The following is a 23501-nucleotide window of genomic DNA, read 5'->3' as shown; positions in this document are numbered from 1 at the left end:
CTAGGTGCTTTAGTAGAGGAGGTGGGATTTTCAATGTAGAAGGCTGGACAAGGGGAATGAACTATTACTTGGGATCCATTTTATGTTCCAGGCATGTCATTTTCTTTATTCCTCATAGTAGTCCATGAGGCATTGTTATATCTGTTCTGTAGATTAGGAAACTGAGACTCAGATGTGGAATGCTTGCCCAGGGTCATACAGCCAGTGTGCGCTAGAGCCAGGTTGACTCCAAGCTCTAAAACCCCAAGTCTGGAACTCCCAGATGACCCCACAGGGTAGTCCAGGGAGAGGAATACTTGGCTATAGAATGCCTGTGAGTGGGGCCAAGGGAATGTGGAGCAGTAGAGGCCAGGCGGGGAGCCAGGCAGGTTCACCTGGAACTGGAGGGGCCCGTTGCGAAGGCTGCTTTAGCAGGGGCAGAGATGGAGTAGAGCTGCTCCTTTGCAGTGGGCCTGCCGCCCCCAGGGAAGAGCGTGTTTGTCCTGGCGTGCTCAGAGAGGGCCTGGGCTGGGCCCCTGCCAAGGGGGCTGGCACTCGCTCGGCATTCCTACAGATTGGACACAACGATTCTAACCCAAATCCCACATACTTGATTTAATCACTTGGGGTTTTAGGGGAGGCGGGGGAGAGGGAAAAAGAGAGGAGTGAGTTTCAGGCCTAATATGGACAAAAACAGATTCTGCCTTCTCTTTAGATCTGTGACGTGTGGCCAGCAGGTTTGGAGACTGAAATAGCCCCATCTGCATTTGCTTAGCGGCCTGCATGAGGGGCCAGCACCTGCTGCTCTGCTCCCTCCCCACCCGGCCTGGCCAGGCCCTCCAGGCCTCCAAGCCAGAAACAGCCACAGAGCCCTGCCAGCCACTGGCTGGAGAAGCCGGCTCCTGTGGACTCCCTCCAGCCTGCACTGGGGGCTCCAGGCCTGGGGAGCTCTTGGCCCACCTCTCCTCGAGCTACCTACCTTTCAGATCCCCCTACGACTCTGTTCTCCTCTACTCTGTACAGGCCTCTCTCCCGTATCTTCATGTTTCTTTTCTCTCCTTTCTGTCAGAAGGCAACTTACTTCAGAGGTACCACAGCAAAGAGGTTACACACACACAGGCAGAAACAGACTCCTGGTTCCATGACTTCTAAATATCTGACCTTGGGTGATGGCTTACTAATTTTGAACCCAGTTTCCTCATCCATAAAATGGGAATAATAATGCCTAGCTAACAAGTTTTTGGAAAGTTCCAAGCCCAGGACTCAGAAACGGTAAACATTCAATAAATAGTAGTTTACTTACCTTATATAGTGTCAGTTTGCTTTTCTAGAATGGGGACGATCCAGAAAGGGAGAGAAGTGCAACTGAGAAAAGGAATGTGTTGCAGAATGTCTCCGGTGGGGGCAGAAGACCGCCGGGCTCATTCCTAAGAATGTACACAAGCCCCTGTCCTTTCCAGCAGGCTCCCGGGGACTTGGGGATGTAAATCCACAGATCACCCTACAGCCTCTGCCACACCACTTCGTCTTTGCCAGCCCCCACCAGGGTCCTCTGGGAGGAAGGGCAGAGCCTGTGTAGCACTTGGCAGGAGCCTGGCACCTTGGGCTGGAAGGCCAGAAGAGGCTGAAGCTGACCCCCAAAGAGTGGCCGCTTTTCCTTTGAGGGCCTGGTTGAGTAGGTGTTCAGAAGAGGCCTGGAGTCTTCTTTCACTAGAAGAGAGGTTTTCACTAGAAGAAAGGTGCTTAGTCCTCAGATCCTAAGGAAAAGGAGCCAGGTGTAGTAACCACGTGTTCTCTGTGTCTGTCTCTTTCCTTGTCCCCGCTCAGCCAAGCGGGAAAGGGCCTCGGTTGCCAGAGGTGTACTGTGTCATCAGCCGCCTTGGCTGCTTCGGCTTGTTTTCCAAGGTAAGAGGGCTCTGGCTTACTTCCTGCCCCCTTCCCCCATCTGAAAGCTCCCACAGGAGTATCTACAGGCGGTTTAGATGAGAAAACCACATGTGTGTGTGAGAGAGAGGGTGAGAGAAGGCGAGAATGCAAGGGCAAGTGCAGCCAGGCTGTCTGACTCCCTCCCTGTCCACCAGCTCCTACACGGCAGCGTCTGCTCATGTCACATCCCACCCTGGGCCGTGGGCAAGCTGAGTCCTTGGGGACAGAGACCCTGGGGAAGCCAAGTGCCCAGGAACTCCACTCTCAAGAGGTGTTTCCTTTGCCCAGCTATTCACTCTTGGGGTCTAAAGCAAGAAATAGTTAGGGAACACAGCCCTCACAGTGGCCAGGGACTTGGGAAGGGTGGGGTGTGAAGCTCTTGGCTCCCAGCTTTTGGCCCAGACCAGTCAGATGCCAGAGTGCCCTCTTCTCTACCCAGGAGGTAGGGGAAGGGCAGGGCCCTGACCGCCTTCCTCTTTGGGCTGCTGCCGGTGGGCACAGGTCCTCGATGAGGTGGAGCGCCGGCGTGGGATCTCTGCTGCTCTGGTCTATCCCTTCATGAGAAGTCTCATGGAATCACCCTTCCCTGCCCCAGGGAAGACCATCAAAGTGAAGACCTTCCTGCCAGGGGCTGGCAATGAGGTAGGGATTTCTGCTGCCTCCTCTCTCGGGTCACGGACTGAGGCTGGGGTGGGACCTGCGAGCCCACGGCTCAGTCTCCAGAGTGCGGAACACGGCCCCTTCCTAGCTCAGTGCGTTTGTACACCTAACCGACAGGTACTGAGAAATGAGTGACAGAACTGTGATTGTCGCTCACCTCTCTGAAGCTCCCAGGGCCTTCCCTGACCTGTTCGGACTAAACTGCAGGCCGTCTCTTCTTCATTGATCAGATGTTTATGGAATATGTGCTGTTTCACGGTCAGATTCCTGCGGACCTCGGGGCAGAGTTGTACAGTTAAAGAGGGACACAGCTGAGCATTTGTGGAGTTCACAGTCAAGTGGAAGAGACCAGTGTTAAATAAATACTTGCCCATAGAAACAGATAACTCCCCAGAGTGTCAGGTGCCAAGTGACGGCACAGGAGGGAGAGTGTGTGACAGGGCGTCTCCTTCAGACTAAGGGCCAGGGGAGGCCTCCTCTGAGGAAGATGACCTTTTCTTAGGGACCCAGGGTGAGTGGAGTCAAGTGGATGAAGTGAGGCGAGGGAGACTGAAAGAGAAGGATGTGTGTGGGAAAGGATTATGCCAGGTAGAGGGACAGCATCCGAAGGCAAAGGGTGGGAAAGTGTGTATGCTTGTCAAGGAACTGGAGAAGGCCAAGATGGTTGAGAAAGGGAGTGAGCAGGGTGGAGAGACCGCAGGGCCCGGTCACAGTGTGCTGTAGGCCAAATTCAGGGTTTTGGAGTGTATCTCAAGCTGGATTCTAGCATCTGAGATAATGATTTTAAAAGCCCAGTCTGGCTGCTATGTTGATAGTGGACTGGTGTGAAAACAGGGAGACCGGCTTGGGTATTGTTGCAGTCGTATAGGCAAGAGATGAGTGGAGCTTGGATTAAGGTGTGGACGGAAAGATGGAGGAAGATGGATTTGAGATGTACTTTAGAACCAGGATCAATAGCACTTTGCAGTAGCTGGAAATGGGGAATAATGTTAGGGAAACCTTAAGGCTGATTCCCAGCTTTCTGGCTTGAGCAGCAGGGTAGTCAGTGGAGCACCTGAGGGAGGAGCAGGTCTGTGAGGAGGAAGAGTTGATTTTGTGCACATTAGCAAAGAGTGTGGATGGGGAGGAGGAGAAAGTCCTGAGGGCCTCCGGCAGTAGAGGAGCAGCAACAGGAGCCAAGGAAGGGGCCTCTCAGGAAGGAAGGAGAGATGAGGTGAGGTCAGGACCAGGTGTGGTGGGCTGCCTTGACAAGACAGAATTCCAGAAACTCGGGTGGTCAGGGGGCCGAGAAGCCTGAGTGGACAGAGTTGAGAAGTGGATGGGGTTGAGAAGGGGACATGGCCTGCAGAGATAGCTTTCCAGAGGCTTGGCTGTGGGAAGGAATGGGCAGTGGTTGAACGGTAACGTGGAACCAGTTTGTTGAAGGTGGTCGTCTGGGTACTGGTGGGAATGGCCCAGAAAGGGAGAGAGAGGTTAAGACAGCAGCAGAGGGAGGGGACAGTGAGACTGGGGGTGGGCAGTGGGCTCCGTGGGGAGACAGGAGAGGGGGTCCTCTCTGGTGTGATGGCAGGGAAGGGCCATGGCTTATAGATCCTGGATTCTCATCTGATGGCTTCAGTTTTCTCCAAATGGGAAAGAAGGTTGTCCTCTGAGAGTGAGAGGTGGGTGCTGGGTTTGAGGAGAGGGAGAAATAAATGTACTCATTGTTGCAGGCAGCGGAGAGGGTCTGACTAGAGAAGCACTGGGTTTGCTGGGAGTGGCGAGTACTAGTCAAGGCCTTTCTTGTGGCATCTTTTCTCCCACCCTGTCTTGGATGGACTTTCTGCTTCATGCATGTGGCCTAGGGGCAGGACCTCTGACCCTGCCCTGAGGATCCAACAGCAGTACCTGGGAGTCAGTCCTTCAGGACAGGGCCCGGCCCACTCACCAGCCTCCTCTCACATCCATAAACTCTGCTTCCTTTTGCCTTCTTATCTCCTTGGGCAACCAAGTTAAGCATCCTGTGCTCTGAGCCACTGCCCCCGCCCCACCCCAGATGGGATGGGTACCCTTCTTCCCAGCCCTCTCGGCTCCTGTATAGATGTAAGTTACACCTTTCCCCTGGCCTAACACCAAGCTCATGGGCTGATCGTTCAGGCTCCTTTAGCCCCAGCAGATTATGATCTCCTTGAGGGGCGAGTGAATGAAAGGAAGCCCAGGTCCTCCAAGCTGCCTGTGTGAACGCTCACTCCCTGGAGAGTCCAGACTCTCAAGTACCAGGCATGGAGCGCCAACTGCATGCAGGCTCTCAGGAGGGAGGCTTAGGGGAGCCTCGCTGTGACTTCCGGGGCAGGGGTAGGAGTAGGAGGTGTGCCGAGGCCTCTGACCCCAGAGTGATGGCGGTGTGGGATTCCTTCAGCCTATGTCACTGACATTTCTGGTGTCCCCTGTATCCTGCTAATGCCGAACCTCTGGGACGTGAGCATCGGGTGGGAGAGACAGCGTGGAAACAGACCTCTGAAAAGAGACACATCCTTGGGGCAATCTGTGCCCCTTGTACTGTTTCCCCAGGGCCAGAGGGATGACCACTGAGCTCAGAGTTAGGAGGAACAAATGGGATGATGTTAAAGCCCTTGGGGGAGAGCTCTGACTCCACAGGGCTGAGAGAGGGAGTTCGTTTTCCCTCCTGGTTCTCTGGAGGCCTACGTGTCCATGCTGCCCACCTCGCTGAGGAACCAGGGGAGGACCAGGCAGCCCTGGTGAGAGCCGTTTTGGCCTGGCCCGAGCGCCATCAGCTCCCCCTGCTCGCATTGCCAGGGTCATTGCCACCCTCCAGCCTCATGCCTGCCTCCAGGGATGTGCTGTCTGTGCCACATCGCCGACCTTGGGAGTGGTCTTACCACCCCACTGGAGGGAAGATGGCTAGGTCTGGTCCTGATCAAGAAAGGCCTCTTCTGGCCAAGCTGTGGAATAGCCAGCCATTTCCCAGTGTTTTCCTTGTTCCTGTCACAGGGATGAGACACGCTGAAAGAGGCCAGGACAGAGCCTCTGGAAGGAAACAGTTCCTTGCAGGAAAGGGAGGGGGCATGGCAACAGGGACACTAACATTGTCCTTCTGGAGATGGGTGAGGGGTGAGCAGAGCCGCCTGGGGGGCCGTGATCCGTTGTGGGGGTCCGTCCGTGTGGGGGCTGAGATGGGCAAAAGGTCAGGGAGGACCGTGCAGGGAGACTCCCTCACTCTCCTGGTTTGAAAGAGCGGTCAGCTGTCCCCCTCCCTCCCCCAGAGCCTGGCCACCCCCTTCTGGAGCCTCTGCCTTGTTTGCAGTGAGCCCTCCTGCCCACAGGCTGGGGTCTGAGGACTGTGGAGGAGGAGACTGGGTCTTATTGCATAGCCGGCTGTAGAGTGGAAGCCTCGGGAGAGAGACTGGGGAGGGAAGCGAACTTCAGGTCGCTTTGTGCGGGACCTGGGAGTGGCACCCACCTGATCTGCCTGGACCCCCTTCCCCCGCTGCTCTCCTGCAGGTGTTAGAGCTGCGCCGGCCCACGGACTCCCGGCTGGAGCACGTGGACTTCGAGTGCCTTTTTACCTGCCTCAGCGTGCGTCAGCTCATCCGAATCTTCGCCTCGCTGCTGTTGGAGCGTCGGGTCATTTTTGTGGCAGATAAGCTCAGGTAGGGCCCAGCAGGTGAGGTGAAGAAGTGGGGAAGACATATCCGCTAATTAATGCAGCGTGTGTATGGGTCCTAGTATATGCCAGCCACTGCGTTAGTATGTGGAGAGTGTGTGTGTGTGGTGGGGGAGTGCGACTGCGTGTGTGGTGAGAGAAGGATCAAATGGAGAGCACAGGTTAGCAAACATGGTCAGAGAGGATGACTGAGGGAGCAGGGCTTGTGCGCACACAGGGTGGCAGAGATGAGGGCCTGATGGAGGACTTGGCTGGAGGGAAAAAGACAGACGCTGCTTCTTTTGTAGCAGCCAAGATTGTATAGGTGCAAACCTATTTATATAGAGAGAGGTAAGAAAGGAAGGAGACTCCTAGCAGACAGCCACATTTCCCCTGGAGGGGGACGCAAGGCCATCTCTGTGGGGTGCTGCTTTTTAAGAGAGTGATGAGCTCTGGGGAGAGCCATCATGAGAAGGGGTGAGGGCACTGACTAGGGATAGTATGAGGGGTACTGAGCTGTCCAGCGAGTGTCACCTGGAAAAGGCAGTTGAATGGAGTGACCCAGGCGGGCACATGGCGATTTGCTGAGAAGGATGAAGTGAGGGCCTTGAGGGTGCTGGGGAGGACGGTGCTTGTAGGGAGGCTGGCCAGACTAGGAAAGGGCAAAAGAAGTCGAGGGACCGGAGCTGCCACTGAGGCAGGGGAGCTGGTTGAAGAAGAATCAGAAAAGAGCTGAATAAATCACATGTGTTGGCATTTATGGTTTTGGAGGGAGAGGAATTCCAGATGCCAAGATCTGGTTGTGGTCAGGGAGGGGATGGAGGAAATGTCACTGGACATGAGGTGTTCTGGTAGAAGCTGAGTCCTTCTGGGCAGCCAAGGTGGGTTTTTTTTTTTTTCTTTAAAGATCATCTCAGTCCATTTGGGCTGCTGTAAACAAAATACCACAGGCTAGGTCGCTTATAAACTATGGAAATTTACTTCTCACGTTTCTTGAGGCTGAAAGTCCAGGAGCCAGGTGCCGGCGTGGCCACACTGTGGTCAGGGCTCTCTCCCTCAGTCATAGCCGCTGGCTTCATATTATGTCCTCACATGGCAGAAGGCAGGGGGCGAGGGATCTCTGAGGGGTCTTTTTTGTAAGAGCACTGATCCCATTCATGAGGGCTCCACTCTCATGACCTAAGAACCTCAGATATCACTGGGTGTTTGAGGGGACACAAACATTCAGACCATAGCAAAGAGTATATATAGTGGGTGGGACAGGCAGGGAGAGGATGAGATCTCAGCAACATATTGTGTGTTTTTTAGTCATTACAGAGGGGCAGTAGTTTCTTTAGAGTGGTGGATTAATTTAGTTTTTTAGAGCATTTATTAAGCTATCTGCTATGTGCCATAACATACGCTAGGTGCTGATATGAGGGGCAGAAAACTCTTCCTCCTGGTTTTTCCCCCAAAAAACTTTGTTTTGTGTGTGTGAGGAGGTCATTTAGGAAGTAGGAGAAATGGACTCCCGAATGCTCTCACAGGGTGTTGGGGCAGGAACTTGGGCCCACCCTCAGCCCAGAAGTGAGGAAGAAGAAAAACCAGAGCTTCTGGCTTTTTCAGAGAGAGCCAGGTTTAGAAATGAAGACTGCTTCCCCCCACCCTGAACCCCGCTTCCCGCCACAGCTCTGTGTTTCAGTATACCACAGTTATATGTATGTCCGTTAGGCCTTGTGAGGGGACTGAGCCAGCTGCTGGAACTAGCCAGCTATGGAAGCTCCCTGGGGCCCCATCTCTGCCTCTCTGCCATCCGTGCTCACTGTCTGCCAGCAAAGCCCTGGCTGCCCATCTGTGAGGCTCTGGCCTGGTCAGACCTTGATGCCCCTAGCAGAGCGGGCCCGAGGATTCTTTCCCTGAAGGTTTCACTCCTTCACCAAGGACAGAGCCTCCTCTTTGCGACCCCCCCACCCCACCCCCAGCCTGGCTCCAGCAGGGCTGTGAATACAGTGATTGTTTCCTGTGGCTGCAGCTGCCTCTGAACACATTCCTGGACCGTTCCTGGAGGAAAATACCCCAGGGTCCTATTCTGGCCTGGCTTGGTGTTCAAGTCCTGCCAATCCTGGGCCTAGAAAAGATGCCCTCCCTGCTCAGGGGCTGCCTCTGACTGGAGAGGGCAGAGTAGGCAGCCCGGTGAGGCCGCACAGGGCTGGAGTCCAGCCAGCTCTTGTTCCGTTGCTCACATTTTAGGTTGTCCACAAGTTCTTGGTCCCTCTGGCCTAGTTCTGATGTCTGTGCCAGTGGGAGGGTGTGTGTGTGTGCGTGTGTGCGTGCACACACGCACACACACAAGCTTGCAGTGATCAACCCTAAGGGTTGTACAAGCCTGACTGCCAAGCCCCGGGCCCCATTGGAAGGCGTTGTGGAGATCAGTGTTTCCTTTGACTCTGAGATGGCCCTTTTTAAGATCTTTTTCAGGTGGCTCCCTTGGGGTTTGGGGAGTGCTGTCCCCAGGGAAAGGGCTCTCAGGGCCAGAATACCTGTGTCTCTGCCTCAGGACCCAGCAGTATTTTAGTTGTCCCTGGGGTTGCCAAAAAACTTGTAAACATCCAGAGGTCCTTCTAGAAAAGAGGGTTTGTTTCTGTCATGGACTGGAACCATGTTCTCTGACTGGTGGTCATTAGTCATGAAAGGATGACAGTCCCTGTTGGAGCCAATCAGGTAGAGCCCAGGGCCTTCATAGCTGGTAGGTGGGACCAATAGATGCAGAGAGACAGGGTGGGAAAGGCAGGCTTGAGGATGACTCTGGGCCACTGTCTCATTTGTGATATGGCCCTGAGGGGCGTGTCCTTGACTCCTCTCCTGACAGGTAGATGGTTCAGGCCAGGTATGTCTCCTGTGGTGACTGGTGACCCATACTAGCCCTCAGCACTCACTTCTATGCCTTCTGGCTAGCCCTGGGGAGATTCTCCTTCTGGCCTCCCATTGGTCGTTCTGCTTGGACAGCCAGCCCTGTGATATGGTGCTGGAGTCCCCTCTAGGCCAAGAGAAGGCTGACCCACTGAGAAGTCTGGCCTTTTCTTGGAGCCTGAGAGGAAAGACAGAAGTGGATGAGAATGGCGCCAGCCTCACTCAGTCAGCCCGCTTTCTCCAGTTAGGGGAGTAGGGAACGGTAGACGTGACTGAACTGGGAGACAGGAAAACTGGCCATGTCCCACGTCTGCCACTTCTGACCGGACTGACCCTGGGTTATCAGTGAGCCCAGCTGTAAAATGTGGACTTGGTAAGATGACCTCTGTAGGACCTTCCAGCTCTCACACACTATGAATTTGTGATCACTCTTGCTCAGCTTACCTTTGTATTCCCTGGCCTGAGCTGATCCTCCCCAACTAGGTCAGGCCAACCTGTGCATTTGGGTGGCCCTTGTGGGAGGTGTGTATGTGTGTGTTCAGGTGTTGCTGTGTACCTTCACGGCTGTTCTAGGTATAGCCACCAAGGAGGGCACCACTGCTGGCCCTGTGGCCCTGAGCAGGGGGGATGTGGGGGCTTCATCAGTCTGCAAGGTCAGACCCAGGCTGAACCTCCTTAGCGTCTTTGTTGCCCTGGGATTAACATGAAAGGAGGTCATGAGCCTAGCCCAGCAGGCACTAACTCCCCTTCCCTGAAGGTGCTGGGCCTGGGCTCAGTGTTTGTCTGTCTGTCTGTCTACCAGTACCCTGTCCAGCTGCTCCCATGCGGTGGTGGCTTTGCTCTACCCCTTCTCCTGGCAGCACACCTTCATTCCTGTCCTCCCGGCCTCCATGATCGACATCGTCTGCTGTCCCACCCCTTTCCTGGTTGGCCTGCTCTCCAGCTCCCTCCCCAAACTGAAGGAGCTGCCTGTGGAAGAGGTGGGCCATTTGGGGAACCAGCTGGGGGGAGGATGGGACAGAAGGAACAGAAGCCCCCAGGAGAGAAGGGCAGAAGGGGAAGGGATTGGGGGAGGCTGCTGGGATCTTCTTGTTTTTGTCTCCAGCTCTTCTCCTTGCTCCCTGGGAGGCCTCTCCCTGGCTGGAGTTCTTCCTGTTATCTGACCCTGGGAATCCAGGATATCTGCGCAGGGCATTGCAGGGATTCATATCCTGAATCACTGCCCTTCATGACTCTTTTTCCCAGGCACTGATGGTGAATCTGGGGTCTGACCGATTCATCCGACAGGTAAGAGTGGGACATTGCATGGCCTGCCCCAGGGTGGGCGCTTGTTTGATACAGAGCACCTAGCACTGTTGCACACACATACTCCACCCTCGTAGCTGACTGCTGAGCTCTGGGTTCCACGTTCACAGAGCAGACAGTTGAAAAGTGGCTGGAGGACTATCCATGATGCAAAGAATGTGGAGGAATGTAAAGGTTTGTGATTGTTGTCAACTTCAAAGAGTCTCTGTGAGTGGTAGAAATTCTGCTGGGCACATAAAGGAACATAATCTTAATGCCGTAGACTTTGGGAATGTAGTCTGTTACACGCACCACTGACAGAGCTCTATCTCCTGGGTACCAAGCATCAAGATATGGACACTGAATCAGAATATAGAGACAGGCACGGCAGCCTAACCTTGCGCCTGAGACGTGGGATTTCCCCGTCCCCCCCCCCCCGCCAACCGTGCTTCCCACCTGGTGCCAGAGATGGAGGAACTGGGGAGACTTCATTGTGGTGCTGGGGTGGGAACCCCTACTGGTCCTGAGCAGTGAATGCCACCTGCTCCACACTTTTTATCTTTGTGACCCTGGGCAAGTTTCTTAACCTCTCTCTATGCCTTAGTTTCTCTTCTTAAAATGAAGTTGATAGGGACTTTTCCTCTTGCTCCAGTGTTAAGACCTCACCTTCCAAGGCAGGGGGTGTGGGTGGATGCCTGGTGGTGAAGCTAAGATCTCACCTGCCTTGTGGCCAAGAAGCCAAACATAAAATAGAAGCGATATTGTAACATGACTTTCCAGGTGGTGCTTGTGGTAAAGAACCCACCTGCCAGTGCGGGAGACGTAAGAGATGCAGGTTCAGTCCTGGGTCAGAAAGATCCCCTGGAGGAGGGCACGGCGATCAGTATTCTTGCCTGGGGAATCCCATGGACAGAGCAGCCTGGTGGGCTGTAGTCCATAAGGTCACATAGAGTCGGACAAGACTGAAGTGAGGGCTTCCCTCATCGTCCAGTGGTTAAGAATCTGCCTGCTAATGCAGGGGACATGGGTTTGATCTCTGGGTCGGGAAGATCCCACATGCTTTGAGGCAGCTATGCCTGTCTGCCACAACTACTGAGCCCTTGCTCTAGCGTGTGAGAGATGCAGCTCTTGGGCCTATGTGCCACAACTGTGGAAGCTCAAGTGCCCTAGAGCCGGTGCTCTGCAGCCAGAGAAGCGCCACCACACAAGCCCACGCGCCGCAAGTAGAGAGTGGCCCCTACCCTCAACGAGACAGAGCCCTCCACAGCCCCAAAGACCCAGCACAGCCAATAATAAATAAAATTTAAAAATAAAAGACTAAAGCAACTGAGCTCGCACACAGTATTGTAGCAGATTCAATGAAGACTTTACAAATGGTCCACATAAAAAAAAAAATCTTTAAAAAAATGAGGTTGGTAAAATTATCAGGGTTATTGGGAGGATGAAATGAGATTATATTATATAATCGAGCTTATATATTCAAGCTCTTCAGACAGCACGGGCACAAAGGAAGTGCTCACCGTGTGGTCCCCTTCTCCCGCAGATGGATGATGAGGACACGTTGTTACCTAGGAAGTTACAGGCGGCTCTGGAGCAGGCTCTGGAGAGGAAGAACGAACTGATCTCCCAGGACTCAGACAGCGACTCCGATGATGGTGAGTGAGGCCTGCCCCACGCAGTGGTTGGGGGGAGTGGTGCTCTGGTCTTGGATTTCCATTTTCATTTATCCAGCAAGTATCTGCTAGCTTCCATGTTGAGAGCACAATTTCCAACCTCCTGGTTCATGAGCTGGTCCTAGACTTGCTCTACTCTGGGCCTGGGCCTCATCGGGCCTGGACCCTGCTTCTGTGCACCAGACCCACCTGGCTGATGAAACTCAGATATAGGACCTGGGTCTCACTTTAGCCTCGAATTTTCTGGCCCTACTCCTTTGCTGACAAAAGTCCATATAGTCCAAGCTATGGTTCTTCCAGCAGTCGTGTGGGGATGTATGAGAGTTAGACCGTAAAGAAGGCTGAGCACCAAACAATTGATGCTTTCAAACTGTTGTGTTGGAGAAGACTCTTGAGAGTCCCTTGGACAGCAAGGAGATCCAACCAGTCAATCCTAAGGGAAATCAACCCTGAATACTCATTGGAAAGGCTGATGCTGACGCTGAAGCTTCAGTACTTTGGCCACCCAATGAGAAGAGCTGAGTCATTGGAAAAGACCCTGATGCTGGGAAAGATTGAGGGCAGGAGGAGAAGGGGGTGACAGAGAATGAGATGGTTGGATGGTATCACCAAATTGATGGACATAAGTTTGAGCAAACTCTGGGAGATAGTGAAAAACAGGGAAGCCTGGTGTGCTACAGTTCATGGGGTTGCAAAGAGTCAGATACAACTTAGCAACTGAACAACAGCTCCCAGTGTGGTTCAGGGAGTTATGGCTTGATTGGGTCTGAGGGGAGAGGAATAGTATAGTATTTTATCAGAAGGAGTTCAGAAACTTAGATAACATCAGAGCTGCTTCTAGGGGTGGCCCAGGCTACAAAGCTCCCCTCTTGCCTCTAATTTTTCTCTTCCTCAGGAAGTTTGGGAAGAAAAACCCAAAGACAGCTGGCAACCACAAAGACTCTTCTTGCTGTTAGGATGCTAGTTATTCCTCTGTCTCAGGCCTTGCCTTGAGCCACTGCAGGAGGTGGAGGGAACTTCCTCTTCCTGTGAAGCCAGGGAAACCACCAGAGGGCAAGGGGTGTAGGGGTGAGTGGGGCTCTGGTCTCTGATTTCCGTTCTCACTCATTCAGCAAGTATCTGCCAGCTTCCATGTTCAGAGCACAGTTTCCAACCTCCTGGCTCATGAGCTAGTTACAAGCCTGGGAGCACAAGAGCTAAAGTTCCAAGAACAGATAAGTGATTTTGGCTACAGTTTAGTTGAGGAGATGGAGACAAGATCCCCTGGAGGCTACGGTTGCAGGCTCTAGACCTGAACCTCAAAGGTTTTCTTTTCTTTTCCAGAATGTAATACCCTCAATGGGCTGGTGTCGGAGGTGTTTATCCGGTTCTTTGTGGAGACTGTTGGGCATTACTCCCTCTTCCTGACACAGAGTGAGAAGGGGGAGAGGGCCTTTCAGCGGGAGGCCTTCCGCAAGTCTGTGGCCTCCAAAAGCATCCGCCGTTTTCTTGAAGTTTTTATGGAGTCTCAGATGTTTGCTGGCTTCATCCAAGACAGGGAGCTGAGAAAGTGTCGGGCAAAGGGTAAGGCCAGAAGAGCCTGGGTTGGGGGTTCTGAGGGGTATCAGGTCTCCTCCTCCGGCTTTTCTGCTACCAGCAGGCTGAGTAGCCAGGCACAGTGAGCCTCCATCAGTATCAGCCAGGGCAGGCCTCCTAATATCCCTTTTCTTCTAAGAGGGACTGCCAAGGGCACTTTATCCTCTGCCCCAGAAAGTGCCTTCACTAGGCTGGGCACAGGCTGGAGCCCTGTGGCAAAAGAGTGGGGCTTATTTCCACTTTGCCCCTCTTCATAGGTCCTTATTTAGAGAAAAAGGCAAGATTGTGCCATTTAGGGAGTCCTGAGAATCCAGGGTTGAAGAGAACTGAGCCAGTTCTCTGTCTTAAGTTGGTGGCAGTCTGCACTCAAAGCACAAAGGTTATCTCTGTTATTTCATCAGCTCTGCTCACTGTAGAGCTTTTTCTTCTCATCAAGACCTTTCTAACCTCAGGACTGTTGCGTCTTCTGTCCACCGGTACTGTCCCTTTAGTGTAACCTTTTCAAACAACATGATAGAGTGTCTGAAAGGAGCTGGAGAAGATGCCCACTTAGGGGCAGCTCTGATACCACGTTGCATCCTCACCACAATGCAGCTCAGGCCATCAGCAGTGAACACCAGTGAGGTGTCATTACTAATAGTTTTGATGAGCCGGTCTGGATTCTGACAGGATGCTCCTATAAGTTACAATCCCAGGTCTGTGGTTCCCCCCTTTTTGGGATCTGTTCCCTTTGGTCCTCTCAACAGGAGCCTTCCCTTCCCTTCCCTTCCTCCAAGGACTGTTCTCTTCCCTGTTCTTCCTCTTCTGCAGGCCTCTTTGAGCAGCGAGTGGAACAATATTTAGAGGAACTCCCAGACACTGAGCAGAGTGGAATGAACAAGTTTCTCCGTGGTTTGGGTAAGCAGCCTTGTCACTGATGAGACAAGTTCAGCAAGGAGGGGGTGGGGTGGTTGGCGGATCTGTACCCCAAACTACTCTAAATAAACCAGCGACAATGGGAATTTATATTAGGGCTGTAGGCAGAACAGGAAATCTGACAGATATTCACTTCAATCGGGTCTTTTGGGGTGTACTTCTTCCTGAGTGAACATGAGAGTCGTTAGAACCAGTGAGTGTTCCTCATGGCTATAAGGGGAGGTCTACTAAGAAGTAGCAGAGTGTCCTTCTCTGAAAAAGCTCCCCTCCCTTCAAAGAGCTCAGCCAGCTGAACCATAGAATCAAAGCTTGTCTCACTTTAAAGGAAAATTGAGACCAAAGAAGTTAAATGGCTTGCCCAAGGCTGTTCATGATTAATACCAGAGCCTAATTAGAGCTCTAGAGTGTTTTCACTATCAGGGTCTAGCTGCAATCCAGTCTCTCGAATCCTTCTCTCTCACTGAGAGTTAGGCCTATTGGAAGCGGTGATACTGAAACATTCTCACTCTCACCCTCTCTGGCCCACAGGCAACAAAATGAAGTTCCTCCACAAGAAGAATTAAGCCCTTTCCCCAGACAGAGTCCAGTGCCTTGCAGAGCCTGGGGAGGGGACCCAGCCTTGGACCCTTTGGGCTGCTGTGGCCGCTCTGCCTCCACAGACCCCACCCTCCAAGCCAGCCCACCTCTGCCTTCACGACATCCCAGGATACTGTTTGTAAATAATCTGCTGTAAGCTTTCTTATGTTTTTGTAACAAGCAAAGAGAATCTGGTAAATATTTGTATATTCCCAAGGGGCTGGGTGCTTTCCTGCCCTGCCTGAGCATGGATGAAGTTTTGCTGGGTGCTGGTGACTGGCCAATTATGTGCAGCTGACTGTCTCAGCCGAACCACTGATCTTCCCCTGGAGGCTCCTGGCCTGCCTGCCTGCCTGCCTGCGGCCCCTGCTGCCAGTCTCGGGCCCTGGAGAGCACATGCTGTCTTGTCATGTATGAGACTTTTTAAAAAAAATCTTAGAGTTTCTATTTTTTTCTAGTAGTCCCCCTCCCCTAAGCGTCTGTTTTGAAAGGCAAAGGCCAATCAGTCCCCATTTGCAGCATGGTACCAGGCTCTCGGGCCTGGCCTTCTCTTCTTTCTCCCACCTTTGTGATGGTCAGTGAGGCATGGGAAGCCCACCCTCCAGCTCTGCTAGTGTCCTCCAGGCCCAGCTCCCAGTCAGTGGTGGCCATGATGCGGTACAGGGCATCCCTCCTTCCCACCATCTACGGGTGTTCTCAATAAACAGTGTATAGTTGTTTGGGCCCAGAGCCCCATTGTTTCTTGGCTTCATTATCTAGAGTTCTCTCTCCAGGGGAATGGGCTGAGGCAGGATGAAACACCTCCATGCAGGGAACTGAGTACTCGATTAAGAGTTTAGCTTTCCTGTGGGTCACTGACCTCCCCTGAAATTGAGTTCTCTGGCCTGAGCTGTGCGGCTGGTCTTGTGTGTGCATGGTCACTCACTTGTGTCCGACTCTTTGCGGCCTCATGGACTGTGGTCCTCCAGGCTCCTCTGTTCATGGCATTTTCCAGGCAAGAATACTAGAGCGGGTTGCCATTTCCTCCTCCAGGGGATCTTCCTGACCCAGGGATCAAGCTCCTCTCTTGCGTCTCCTGCACTGGTAGACCACTGGTGACTTCACCACTAGCGCCACCTGGGAAGCCCCGTATGACTGGTCTTCAGTTCAGTTCAGTTCAGTCACTCAGTCGTGTTCGACTCTTTGAAGCCCCGTGGACTGCAGCACGCCAGGCTTCCCCATCCTTCACCAACTCCCGGAGCTTCCTCAAACTCATGTCCATTGAGTGGTGATGACTGGTCTTAGAAGATGCCTAATTACTGTTCTAGCTTAGCTTCCCTCTCCAATAGCCAAGTGTTCAGATTCTGTGTGTTTCCACTGATGGAAAGAATGCCTATTGCCTCTTGGCTTCCCTATTAGGTTAATCTTACAATTTTCCTATTCAGTATGAAGCCCTTATGACATCACTGGGTACCCTAACATCGGTAGAGTCAAGCCCAGCTAAAGACAACCCAGGGCTTGCTTATAGCTTGGGCCCATTGTTTATGGCTCTTCAATGTCACGCTGTGAAGTTTTTTTCCATTGGAACCCTTAGAGGTGTGCACGCAGAAAACTTTGCTATATTCTTTGGAAAAGCAAGGAGGGAAGTAAGGTGGGGAATATGGGTGGCTTAGGGTTTCTATCCATCCAAGGCCTTCACAGAGACAAGACCTTGAAAATTTCCAGGATGGGGCAATAAGCTGGAACTTTCTTCCTTGGTATTGGCTTCGGGTCTGGCAGGATTTGAATCATAGTTTTCCTGTCCTTCTACTCTATCCTACTTGTTAAAACAGGAGACCATATCTTCTGCAGTCCCCTTTCCTCCTCCTCCCCATCTCCAGTGACTCCTGCACAGGTCCCAGTCTGTGTGTGGTTGGGCGTTGCTGTCTGCCTTATAAAGCGGAGGTTTTATCTTTTAGGAAGTCTCTGAAAAAGCCTCTTACATAGTTGGCTTTGGCATCTTCCAAGAATAGGAGGGCACACTAACTAGGCCTCATGAGGCCGGTTTTACAGGTGAGGTAAAAAGAAAAGATAGCAGCTATAACCAGAAAGTCCAGAGTAGGGTGTTGTTACCTCCAGAACTTGTCACTTTAACTTGGTTTCATGAATCACAGAAGTGGAGTCCTTAATAAAATAATAGTTTCCAAAGGTCCTATTTCTTCCCCCTTTCCTCTCCCTCTCTTTTTAAATATGTCTCCAAAGAATCCCCAGATATGCGATTAGATCACAAGATTCAGTTCAGTTCAGTCGCTCAGTCGCGTCCGACTCTTTGCGACCCCATGAATTGCAGCACGCCAGGCCTCCCTGTCCATCACCAACTCCCGAAGTTCACTCAAACTCACGTCCATCAAGTTGGTGATGTCATCCAGCCACCTCATCCTCTGTCATCCCCTTCTCCTCCTGCCCCCAATCCCTCCCAGCATCAGAGTCTTTTCCAATGACTCAACTCTTCGCACGAGGTGGCCAAAGTACTGGAGTTTCAGCTTTGGCATCAGTCCTTCCAAAGAACACCCAGGACTGACCCCCTTTAGAATGGACTGGTTGGATCTCCTTGCAGTCCAAGGGACTCTCAAGAGTCTTCTCCAACACCACAGTTCAAAAGCATCAATTCTTCGGTGCTCAGCTTTCTTCACAGTCCAACTCTCACATCCATACATGACCACTGGAAAAGCCATAGCCTTGACTAGACGGACCTTTGTTGGCAAAGTAATGTCTCTGCTTTTGAATATGCCATCTAGGTTGGTCATAACTTTCCTTCCAAGGAGTAAGCGTCTTTTCATTTCATGGCTGCAGTCACCATCTGCAGTGATTTTGGAGCCCAGAAAAATAAAGTCTGACACTGTTTCCACTGTTTGCCCAAAGATACATAGGTATAAATGATTATTTCTTAAAACCTGTATCTTTTATGTAGCTTTAAAATACAGTGTTATTTTAACCTTAGGGGTCCCCCCCTGCCACCTCCTCCTGTGGCCACAGCTCTCATCCCAATCTGGAAAACTGATACTGGCACACAATGGCTTGGAATGGGTTGCAAGGGCCTATACAGTGACTGCAACCGGCAAGGCACAGAGGTCTCATCTGAAAGGTAGAGGAAGGTGTGTCTGGGGGTCCTGGTCTGGGGGTGACAAAAAGTGTTTTGGGTTTCTTCCCAAATTCTGTTTTCACATGATCTCTGGACCTCTAAACTGATGGTTCTCAATCCTAACAGATCAATACTCCTTTTCTATAGCAAATACTGTAACTCCCCCCATTACTATCCTGAAATGAATCCATAGATAATATAACCTACCTAAACATATTAACTGTGATATAGTCTTAACTGTAACATAAAAGGGGAGAAATAAAAGGAAAATTATTTTGTCATAAAATAACATGTATTTACATATGCAAATGCTTGGGGACAACCATATTAGAAGGTATAATGAAGTCAGATACTTACACCTGTACATAGAATTGCTGTGAAAGCAACAGCTACCCATGCAAAAAGTGTTGAATTAGCAACTCAGATACTAGTAAGTAGGTGTTAACTACTGGTAAGAGTTTGCTGAAATGAACAGTTTTGGGCATTATTCTAAACCGAACACACTGTGAGTGTCCTGGATTTAAACAATAGTTGGAATCCCAAAAAACTGCTAAGCATATGAAAACTACAAAAAACAAAAACAAACATCTTTTTGATTGTGTGAAATGAAATTAGGTGGGTTCTAAACTAGATTTTGTGTTTTGAATCAACCTATACATTGAATACCAAGGGAACATTTCATGCAAAGATGGGCTTGATAAAGGACAGAAATGGCATGGACCTAACAGAAGCAGAAGATACTAAGAAGAGGTGGCAAGAATACATAGAAGAACAGTACAAAAAAGATCTTCATGACCAAGATAATCATGATGGTGTGATCACTCACCTAGAGCCAGACATCCTGGAATGTGAAGTCAAGTGGGCCTTAGGAAGCATCACTACAAACAAAGCTAGTGGGGGTGATGGAATTCCAGTTGAGCTATTTCAAATCCTGGAAGATGATGCTGTGAAAGTGCTGCACTCAACATGCCAGCAAATTTGGAAAACTCAGCAGTGGCCACAGGACTGGAAAAGGTCAGTTTTCATTCCAATCCCAAAGAAAGGCAATGCCAAAGAATGCTCAAACTACCGCACAATTGCACTCATCTCACATGATAGTAAAGTAATGCTCAAAAATTCTCCAAGCCAGGCTTCAGCAATATGTGAACTGTGAACTTCCAGATGTTCAAGCTGGTTTTGGAAAAGGCAGAGGAATCAGAGATCAAATTGCCAACATCTGCTGGATCATTGAAAAAGCAAGAGAGTTCCAGAAAAACATCTATTTCTGCTTTATTGACTACGCCAAACCCTTGACTGTGTGGATCACAATAAACTGTGGGAAATTCTGAAAGAGATGGGAATACCAGACTACCTGACCTGCCTCTTGAGAAACCTATATGCAGGTCAGGAAGCAACAGTTAGAACTGGACATGGAACAACAGACTGATTCCAAATAGGAAAAGGAGGACGTCAAGGCTGTATATTGTCACCCTGCTTATTTAACTTATATGCAGAGTACATCATGAGAAATGCTGGGCTGGAAGAAGCACAAGCTGGAATCAAGATTGCCAGGAGCAGTATCAATAACCTCAGATATGCAGATGACACCACCCTTATGGCAGAAAGTGAAGAGGAAATAAAAAGCCTCTTGATGAAAGTGAAAGAGCTGGCTTAAAGCTCAACATTCAGAAAATGAAGATCATGGCATCTGGTCCCATCACTTCATGGCAAATAGATGGGGAAACAGTGGAAACAGTGTTAGACTTTATTTTGGGGGGGCTCCAAAATCACTGCAGATGGTGACTGCAGCCATGAAATGAAAAGACGCTTACTCCTTGGAAGGAAAGTTATGACCAATCTAGATGGCATATTCAAAAGCAGAGACATTACTTTGCCAACAAAGGTCCATCTAGTCAAGGCTGTTGTTTTTCCACTGGTCATGTATGGATGTGAGAGTTGGACTGTGAAGAAGGCTGAGCACCGAAGAATTGATGCTTTTGAACTGTGGTGTTGGAGAAGACTCTTGAGAGTCCCTTGGACTGCAAGGAGACCCAATGAGTCCATTCTAAAGGAGATCAGTCCTGGGTGTTCTTTGGAAGGACTGATGCTGAAGCTGAAACTCCAATACTTTGGCCACCTCATGCAAAGAGCTGACTCATTGGAAAAGACTCTGATGCTGGGAGGGATTGGGGGCAGGAGGAGAAGGGGACGACAGAGGATGAGATGGCTGGATGGCATCACTGACTCGATGGACGTAAGTTTGGGTGAACTCCGGGAGTTGGCGATGGACAGGGAGGCCTGGCGTGCTGCAATTCATAGGGTCACAAAGAGTCGGACACAACTGATCACTGAGCTGAACTGGACCTATAATTGTATGACATCAAGCATCTCTGATTGCTTCCTTTCCATGATTGTGACCACAAATGCTCCCATACATTTACAAAATGCCCCTGTAGAGGATGGTATCACCACTACTGAAAACAAGTGTCCTTAGTGCCTTTCTGGGAGATTGCTCAGGGACAGGGCAATGCTGCCTCCTCTACCATCTGGTAGAAGTTCACCTTCTACCAGAAGTTGAAGCCCACCTCCATTCTGGAGTTAAGAAAGGCCCCCTGGGTTTTCTCCTGTAATCAGGTAACTTTGAGAGCAGAGCAGGTTACACTATTACATCTTTCTAAATGCTTTTTTCAGTAAAAATTACCATACATGCTTTGGTGAACAGTGTTGAAATGAGAAGGCTGGGCTTCTTTTTAAAGGCAGTATTTGGAATGCCCTTGGAAAGTAACTGTAGTTCACACTGGTTTGTGGAATTAGGACGCCAAGAAAACTAATTACATCACAACTCAAGTTTAAATTTTGTTAAAAATAACATCCTTTATTTTGCAAATAGCCTTGTAATTCACCTTGTTCCCCAAATGACTGATTTATAGATTAGGGAAATAGTGTATTTTTTTAAAGCCAACTTTAAGTGGAAATCAAACAAAAACTGGGCTGCAAAACAGAACCAGAATGAAACATACACTTGAAGCTCCCAGAACTCATGGGGCAATCTCTATATTCTTCCTCCAGAACTTTCCTGTGTGCATACAACCATTTTTTTTTAGCCGAATAAACCTCGAATACTCATCTTTTAATGGCAAATTCTAAAAAATCTGGAATTCTCATCTTGAAGGCGCACAGAAAGCCCACTTCCCATTTTGCACGGCCAAAGCGGAACCGGAGTGCAGCGAGGGTGTTGGAGAACTCAGGTTTAAGCCCACGCCTCACGTCGTGCTGGGTCGAATTAAACCTCCCGCCTAGCCCGGCGCCACAGGCCGGCCCCGCCCACTACCGGAAATGGTGGAACCGACTCTGGACGTACTTCCGGCCACGGCGTGGGAGGTCAAAGTGACGCCGGAACCAGAACCTCCCACACTGCGGAAGCGGCTCGGATCTCCGCGGCTAGAGCGCCAAACTCTGCCTGGCTGCAGTTGCCAGAACCGCGGTATTCCCCACCCCCCCGTGGTGCACGCCTTTGGTTGGTTTTCATCCCACGGGCTGGCTGCTACTGGGCTAGTAGCAATGTTTACCTGAATTGACAATTTAAATCCTAAGGTTTTGACGAGGACTTTTGTAAATTATGGTGTATTTGGCTCTTAATGTAACATTTCCCACAATTATTTTAAAGGGCAAAAGGTTGAGGACCACCGAGTTCGGGGGATATCTGATTAGAAAGCTCTGCTCCCTGTGCACTTCATCAACGTGCACCTTGTGGCCACTGGAGGTAGTGGTAGTATGGGCCTGTGCCTATGGGACAGGCTAATGCAAGTTTGGCAGGCTTGTCCAGGAACTTTTCCTATGCATTGGCTATATTTTGAATCTGTTTTGGCAACTTTCCCTTTAAAATCAAAACATACGGTTTGCCTTTGGTGCTATGCAACAAGCTAAGTGCTCGTTCTAGGTGTGAGAGTGCTCAGTCATGTCGGAGTCTGTGACCCCATGAAATGCAGCATGCCAAGCTTCCCTGGAGTTGGACACATCACCAACTCGCGGAGCCTACTCAAACTCATATCCATCGAGATGGTGATGCCATCCAACCATCTCATCCTCTGTCATCCCCTTCTGCTTTCAGTCTTTCCCAGCATCAAGGTCTTTTCCAATTGGTTCTTCACATCAGGTGGCCAAAGTACTGGAGTTTCAGCTTCAGCATCAGTCCTTCCAATGAATATTCAGGACTGATTTACTTTAGGATCGACCGGTTGGATCTCCTTGCAGAGAGCACTAGGTCACTCTTCATTATCCTGGGGCATGTTTGTTTTTTCACCAGCCACACTACTTCCTTTGGCAGTATTATTAGTAATCAAAGGGCCTGCTTGGTTACTGTAACTATAGACAATGGTGAGCAAGATACACACAGCAACTCACACTCATCAGTAGCTGTATTCTCCAGGCCTGGAGATGGGATGGCATGGCATTTGAGGAATCCTATTTAGAATGGCTGTTCTACTGACTCTTATATTTAGCATACCCAACAGGAGCAGCACCTCCATACAGGACTGGGATGAGCATGATCCCACCTAGTTTCAGGACAGTTATGCTGCAAGATGCTAGCAATGAAACTGGGAAAGAAGCTAGCCATAAGATTATTGACAAATCTGTCCTCCCCAAACAGATTTTGCTGCCAGCCCCACCCCTATCAGTCACAAGTCTTATCTCCTTATGTCTTCTGAATCCGACTTGTCTTCCATCCTCATGGTCCTGCCTCCTACCTTCCACTGTACCCCTCAACTAAGTCACAGCCTGGCCAGAGTACCTGTTCGCTCCAGGCTCATCTCCCAACTTGTCTAACCTTCCCAAATTGGGTTTCCTGAATGCACATTTGCTCTTCCCTGTGTTTAGATCACTTTCCCAATGACTGAATCACACCAAGGTTAACTACTTGTCACTTGGGTGACAGTAATAGTTCATTTATATGTTCCTTACCAAGAGCTGAGCACAGAAGTTCAGTAAATACTTTCCATTTTACTTAGTCCACACAGTACCCAAAGTAGGTGCATGTGTGCTCAGTACCCTTTTAAGACGTCACATAGGTATTAGGTTTAGATCCAAATTTCAAATCCGGCCTGAATCTTTATTTACACTTTTCTCTACCTTCAGTGTCTAGTAGAAATCAAAGTTTCCATATTTTAAGGACTCCAAAAGACATTAAAACCCACTTTTACCTTTCCCCATCAGTACCAACATGTTATGTCAGTAAGTTACTAGCTTGTCCAACCAAGTGCCTTCCTGACCATTAACTCTCCATTATATAAATCAATCACAT

General features: G+C 50.4%; 1 protein-coding gene across 6 annotated transcripts in view; it reads left to right on the top strand.

The window, feature by feature from the left end:
* DENND2B (DENN domain containing 2B) overlaps nucleotides 1-15849 on the top strand; it is a 171073-nt gene extending 155224 nt beyond the window's left edge. For all 6 annotated transcript variants that reach the window (XM_070383892.1, XM_070383893.1, XM_070383891.1 and 3 more), the window contains 9 exons: nucleotides 1807-1884; nucleotides 2407-2547; nucleotides 6067-6215; nucleotides 9900-10077; nucleotides 10343-10384; nucleotides 11925-12036; nucleotides 13378-13617; nucleotides 14440-14526; nucleotides 15073-15849. In XM_070383892.1, coding sequence (XP_070239993.1) covers nucleotides 1807-1884; nucleotides 2407-2547; nucleotides 6067-6215; nucleotides 9900-10077; nucleotides 10343-10384; nucleotides 11925-12036; nucleotides 13378-13617; nucleotides 14440-14526; nucleotides 15073-15107 — 1062 coding nt within the window. In that variant the 3' untranslated portion in view covers nucleotides 15108-15849. The remainder of the gene's footprint in view (nucleotides 1-1806; nucleotides 1885-2406; nucleotides 2548-6066; nucleotides 6216-9899; nucleotides 10078-10342; nucleotides 10385-11924; nucleotides 12037-13377; nucleotides 13618-14439; nucleotides 14527-15072) is intronic.
* Nucleotides 15850-23501: the final 7652 nt, after the last annotated feature.

This window comes from Bos mutus, chromosome 15 (genome assembly GCF_027580195.1).
Source record: "Bos mutus isolate GX-2022 chromosome 15, NWIPB_WYAK_1.1, whole genome shotgun sequence".
NCBI lineage: Eukaryota > Metazoa > Chordata > Mammalia > Artiodactyla > Bovidae > Bos > Bos mutus.
This window is presented reverse-complemented; position numbering and strand designations above follow the sequence as displayed.